A 6,494-nucleotide genomic window follows, 5' to 3' on the forward strand; every position below is an offset into this window, starting at 1 on the left:
CATGGCCCTTGTTGCCTGCTTACAGGATGCTAACAGCCCTTCCTACTTTCATCACATCAACCATCTTGTCACTTGGTTTGACAGCAGTTACCTTGATCTGAATGTCAGTAAGACCAAGGAACTGTGCTTTTAGAGGAAAGAGGGGAGCAGGCAACAGAGAACCTAACAGAGAACCTAACTTCATGCCCATCACCATGAAGGGGAAGGATGTGGAACAGGTCAGTAACTTCAAATATATTGGGACAATTATAGATGAAGATCTCACATTCCAACTTAATGCAGACTACCTTAGAAAACTACTAAGCTTTAACATCAGCAAGCACACCCTGACCATGGTATATAGGTCACTCACTGAGAGTGTTCTCACGTTCAACATCACCTCTTGGTATGGGAACCTCTCAGTAAAACATAGGACTAAGCTGGCTCAGGTGGTAAACCAAGCCAGCAAAATCACAGGAGAGAAACAGTTACAACTCAACACCATATACAGTCTTTCCATGAAGCAAAGGGCTATCCAGGTCTCCAATGACCCTACCCACCCCCTACATCCATCGTTTCAGCTATTGAAAAATGGGTATAATAAGTCCTTTGTTCCTTCTGCCATTTCCATCCTGAATCAAGGCAAACTAAAATAATTCCCCTTCCACTCACTCATTCACCAACCTGCCAGTGCGATGTTGAGGAGAATGATCAGAACTGAGGTTTTGCTAGTATTATTTATTCATACTTTTGTTATATTTTATGTAATTATATAACTTAACTTATATTTAGAGCTGTGTTTTATGTGTTGAGAGCTGTGTTTTATGTGTTTTATGTTACCAGAGTGCCAAAGACGAATTTCCAGTGTATGTAAATTCAGTGGACAATAAAGTTTTATCTATCTATCTACTTAAACAACTAGACTTACAACCCTTTTAAATGTAGCTAAATGACCACCCAAATCAAGACTAGGCCTACATAGAGTGTAGTCTCTAACACAACTGATGAAATATTCAGCTTTGTGTAAAGCTCCTTTTGTAAGAAAACATGCATCTGATCATGCATCTCTACTTCTGTTACAATCCTGCAAGTGGACAGATCATGCTCTGGCTGCTGGCTGCGCAATGGATCACAGGTGTCTGTGTTGGGCAGTAGCACAGTGGCCTACACTAGCGATCAAGGTTAAAATAATATGTTTATCCAGTACAATTATCCATGTTACCAAGGATTTTCAGTGCTTTTTTCTCAGTTATGCAGGAGTTTATGGGTGCATACCTACTTACCGCAGGAGGTGGCGGTACGTACTCAGTAAGAAGTAGGCTAACGGTAGCCTACTCATGTAGACTAAAATCAGAAGTATCGGTACTCAGTACCAGTGAGTTCCGGCCCATTTCCGGCACTGCTTCAGACACAAACACAACATACAAAACTATCGTAGGGGAAAGAAAATATACATCAGTAGATTCAATACAAATGTTGTCAATGTATAAGAAAGAAAAGAATCACCAAACAGTTCCTAAGCTGATCCAACGATTCTCACGTGATCTCATAATATCACGAGAATCCAACTGCCATGCAAGGTAAGGACCTTTATAATAGGTGTCAACAAAGAGCCTTTGGGCCCCACATTGGTGTGTAACCCTGAGCCAATAACAGCATGCAGGTTGTGCAGCCTGTTCTCATTCCCAACGGTTGCTTTCCCCCTTGGCGTCTAATAGGCCTACAAGTTTAACTGACAGACACAGACAGGATAAAGCTCTGCATTTGAACAAAATCTTGCAATGTGGCACCTTCCCATGGAGGTGTGGGTGTGTTAATTTGTGCAAGACTGTAACCGCTGTTAAACATTTAGAAATTAACATTTTATTGCTCTGATTCACTTTTTTGGTCAGTCCCTCTCTTCATTCACACTCTAGCTTGCTCGACCCACGCTGCTCTTTCTCGACATGGAAAATTGGCCAACTTTGAGCACTTGTTTGCTCCCGTAGCATCAATCAGAGTTTATATATGAGCACAATCAGAAGTGAAAATGACAACAATATCAGCTGATTTCTGAGAAATGTGTTTCATGTCAATTTATTAGGTAGAGAACAAAAACAATAACTTATAAAAATCTTTCAATAAATAAACACAGCCACATACACTTTTTTTCATGATCATACAGTCCATACAAAATTACATATAAAAAATTGTCAGTTATTTTATAAATAGAATACAATAAATAATAAATAAATAAATAAATACATAAAAAAAAAATAACCTTATAAAGTAAAAAAAGCTCAGAGCTCAGTAGTCCTTTTTTTCAAAATGACTGTGGGGTTGATATCACTACCACGTGAGTGGGATGTGCTTGAGTTGATGATCATGGAACCCGTGTCTTTAACGTCGGGCACATGAAAGGATGCCACGGGACAGGGGCCCCGGACATTATTGCAGACGAGCCTCTGCAGGGAGGCGGTATTGATGATGTCGAAACCCACGCTGCCTCCGAATGTGCTTGGCTTCCAGTACTCCGGGGAACAGATGGGGTTTCCCATTAGGCCCTTGAGGGAGAAAGGAGCCCCCATCTCCACCATGGTCTCCCCAAAGATGGCGTTAGACCTGGGTTTCTCCACCAACAGACCCGGGTAGAGCTCCACAGCATCGACATGTCCGTACATCTCCTCAAGCACTGCGGCCATTTCTTTCTCGCCTGAGTAACACAAGGAGGATATCGTTTTAGTTAGCGGCTTAATCTGACTTCTCTTCTCGCTCAGCAGCTGCAAAGCTTGCTGCTACTCTAAATATGAGCTCAGTGTTTTGACTAAATAATAAGCTCTCCTCATTTTGACTTCTTTCTTCTTGTCTCTAATACAAGCACATACACACTGATATATTTCTCTCCTCATACATCACACTTGGTTTTTTATTAAAAAACATTAAATACTCTTTCCTTAGGGAAGTAAATCTCATCTGAAGCAGGAGGCCTCTCTCGTCTGTTTATGTCATGCTCTCTGTGATGACAGTCTGCTTACATTATCTCAAGAAGAAATGGACATCTGGTTCTTAGAGTCACGGAAATAAATTCCTAACCACCAAAGCTGATGGGGACTAAAACGGAGTCCACGCCATTTCTTTAATAATAAGTAATCTATTTATAAGCTTTGATCTGTAGCGTGGTGTTTTGTACAAGCTCGCATTTAATTCCTGCAATCAGTTCATGACAATGCAGCAATAATTTTCACTAGTAGTTTTCTTTCACTATATTGATAATAACTTCTTCACTAATCTTCTTACGCCATCCTTTCCACCTGCAAGTATTAGGTTTGGTGACTCTGTCTCACCTGTCATGTCTTCAAAAGAGCTGTAGGGCTTCATGGAGAATCGTTTCCTGTAGGCGTTCAGAGACTGGTAGCGCATTTGTCTGCTGTTTTCAATGGACTTAACGGCCACGTACATGATAGGTCCTGGGACATTTCGACCACCGGCAACCTATAAAAAAAATGAATAGAAAGTCAGTTAACCAGCTTTGAAGCAACAGTGGTGTTACAATCTGAATCCAAATGCTGCTCAAACAGTTCTTACCCGTCCAGCAATCTGATTGGTAAACGACTCCACAAGGCTGCTGATGCCGTGCTCGGTCACTATGGAGGTGTTGAAGACAAACTGTTTATAGTTGTAATCTTTCTCCTCAATGTGGAAAGTATCAGGCATCAGAGGGTGCCAGTGGTACAGGGTGTTGAACTCTGATGCAATGCGGTTCTGGTACTGGAAGCGCTGGTTGAACAGCAGCTCGGGGTCAAACTTGAGCTTGAAGTGATAGCCACTCAGGTGCTGCACATAGTCCTCAATCACAATCTTGATGGTCTCTCCTACACAACAGAAGATTAAATATTTGATATAATGCAGATATTAGAGATGCTTAAGGCCCTCCACTTAAAAATGACTTTTCAGTGAATAAGGAGACATCTTGTCCAGCAGTTAAACTTTTAATAAAAATATTTATTTAATATACATCCTGTATTTTTCAATGTGGGAGAAGAAGTAGCTGTAGTTTTATGAATTTTTAACTAGGTAACTAGGTACTTTTTGTGGAAAACCCATATTAGACACATTTTTATTCCAGCAGGGTATTTTATACAACTGTTTAAAACTAAACATTTCCTCAAATGTTTAAAACTAAACATTTCCTCAAATGCTCTACCGTGTGAAACAGAGTTGCTGGTTTGTGATTAACAAAACAAAGTACAACTTCCTAAAGTCACAAGTTACACAGTAGCTACATTAACCCTATGACAAGTGTATCACATGTCTTTGTTATTGGTTTGACTTTATTTTCCCTGCTACGTTACAGCAAATGCTTTTAAAACTTTTGTGCATAAACTCACCAATTAGAATGAGCCGTGTGGTCTGGAAGAGCCTCTCGTCGTCCCAGTCCGGGTGGACCTCCTTCAACACATCACACACCCGGTTATGTTCCCGTAGCCAGATGGTTGCGTACATCATCAGACCAGGGACCAGGCCGAATGCCTCATGGCCCACAGCAAAGCGGTGAGAGTCGGGAACATGAGGAGGGTAGTGCATGTCAGCGCCCACTTCCTTTACTGTTGGGGGGTACACCTCTCCATCCAAGATCTGCAGAGTTACACAATAGAGGAAGCAACTGTTAGACACTTGGGTGGTCTGAAGCATTTTGCCGTTTAAACTACTTCTGTCTCTTCTCATACCTGATACTTAAGCTTGCCATCCTTAAAGAGTCTGAGCTTGTGTTGCCTCTCTAGGTCGTTTCCATAAATGTGGTTGAGGTCCACCTGAAAGCAATTACAAAAACCATTAATACAAGTTATTTATTCACAAATCTCTTTATCTCTCTTTCGTGACTAAAATCTGATGAGGCTTGAAATCTGCTGTGCTTACCCCGTGACCTTTAGCTAAGGTAAAAGCAGGCCCTTTCTTCATATCAGATTTGAAGAACTGGTGAGTGAAATGCTGTGCAAAGAATGCAAACATCAGGCTGGTGCCCTGTGGGTCCGGGATAAACTGTCTTCTCATTAGAAGCTTCTCAGCCAACAGCTTAGCATCAGGTAGCTCTTTTTTACCTGGGGAAACAATTAAGGACATAACAGTAAGCATACAGTACAACACTATACCACAGAACCAAGCCAATTTAGTTTGGATAAAACGCGTTAAAGTGATTGAAATGTGATTGATTTACTTGTAGGAAAATCTATAACTAAGGTTAACTGTAATTACAATTACAATTCCTGAGACAGTTTAGTTTTGACTTGCTGGGTCAGGTCTTTCTGTGCTCCCTTGGCACATTTTCACTCAGTCAATCCAGCTGATCATCATCATCATCATCATCATCATCAATGTGTGCACTTCCTTTGTTGTAAAAGTATTCAAGAATCTGAGGAAACTGGTTCTCCAATGGCAGAGAGAGTATAACTCACCTGCTACTCCCAAAGGGGTTGGGCAGTCCTCTGGCACAGGGGGGAGGGTGCGCGTATAGTAGGAAAGGTTGGAATAGGCTTCCCAACTTTTGTAACCATAATCCGCATTGTAAGTTGGAGGACTATCGATCAGGTGGGATCGAGCTAGAGAGAGAAAAAAAGCATTTCAGTATTAGCTTTTCTACAAGCTGCTTTGCAAATTATTCAATGTGTTATGAAGCCAATCCATCCTCTCATTTTGCCTTCAGCTAGAGACACTTACATGTCAGCACATATCTCATGATGGCATCCCTGAGAAATGAGATGTTGTTGATAATGTTCCAGAAGCCCTTGAAGTGGGTGAGAATGTAATGGATAGTGTTGGGCGATGGTTTCAGTGATATTTTAACCCAGGTGAGGAATTCAGCTGTACAAGCCAGGAGGGAAAAGTGAATTAATGATCAAATGACAACAACAAAATATAGCAACATTTTACAACCACCTCAAGTGTGCCATTCATACTTACGTGTTGTGCAGTTGTGTCCCTGATATCCTGTGCGTGTGCAATCACACTCGTAATTATCTGTTCCAAGAGCTGTGCAAATTCCTCTGTTCTGGCATGGCTCTGAACAACACGGATTACCTGTGACAGACGATGTTTTGCGGTTACTGACAATTCACTTTAGATGCCAAACACAAGTCTGTGAGAATAGCCTCAAAATATAAATTATCAAAAAACACTACAATATTCGTTACGCTTTATATGAACGTGGTTTTTAATGTCTAATATAAAGATACACAAAAGATTTAAAAAAAAAATCAAAAAAATCAAAAAGGAAATACAAAACTTATGACATCTAAAACCGAACTTTTAAGAGCGCCAACTTCTTATCTAATTTTCTGTTTACTTACCCCCTTCGCAGACAAGAAACCCCAGCGCCAACAGCAAACCCGCAAACGTGAGCGTCTTCATAGCCTACTCCAAAGACTTCGTCTGAACTCGTTCTATCCTTCTCTCTCCTTTCCTACGCTGTGATGAGGCTGAAAGTTTGAATGTCCAAACCTACTCAGGGAGCACCTTTATATCGTTTCTGATATACGGTG

At 41.0% G+C, this 6,494-nt stretch overlaps 1 protein-coding gene across 1 annotated transcript; it reads right to left on the minus strand.

Moving 5' to 3' along the window:
* Positions 1-2,245: 2,245 nt before the first annotated feature.
* Positions 2,246-6,465, minus strand: ptgs2b (prostaglandin-endoperoxide synthase 2b). The gene is made up of 10 exons (XM_028587002.1): positions 6,303-6,465; positions 5,917-6,033; positions 5,674-5,817; positions 5,412-5,555; positions 4,876-5,057; positions 4,686-4,769; positions 4,347-4,593; positions 3,544-3,830; positions 3,303-3,450; positions 2,246-2,671 (listed from the first exon to the last, which is right to left on the minus strand). The coding sequence occupies exons 1-10, from the start codon at positions 6,361-6,363 to the stop codon at positions 2,259-2,261; spliced, it is 1,827 nt and encodes a 608-aa protein (XP_028442803.1). The 5' UTR covers positions 6,364-6,465; the 3' UTR covers positions 2,246-2,258.
* Between the last annotated feature and the right edge of the window lie 29 nt (positions 6,466-6,494).

The sequence above is a fragment of the Perca flavescens genome, chromosome 9 (genome assembly GCF_004354835.1).
Source record: "Perca flavescens isolate YP-PL-M2 chromosome 9, PFLA_1.0, whole genome shotgun sequence".
NCBI lineage: Eukaryota > Metazoa > Chordata > Actinopteri > Perciformes > Percidae > Perca > Perca flavescens.

Bases quoted from the DNA above. Each gene is read 5' to 3' on its own strand.
- ptgs2b (XM_028587002.1), bottom strand. From the start codon at position 6,363: ATGAAGACGCTCACGTTTGCGGGTTTGCTGTTGGCGCTGGGGTTTCTT. The intron at 5,058-5,411 runs GTGAGTTATACT...TTGTTTCCCCAG, and splicing joins AACCCCTTTGGGAGTAGCAG to GTAAAAAAGAGCTACCTGAT. The intron at 2,672-3,302 runs GTGAGACAGAGT...TGTGTTACTCAG, and splicing joins CTCTTTTGAAGACATGACAG to GCGAGAAAGAAATGGCCGCA.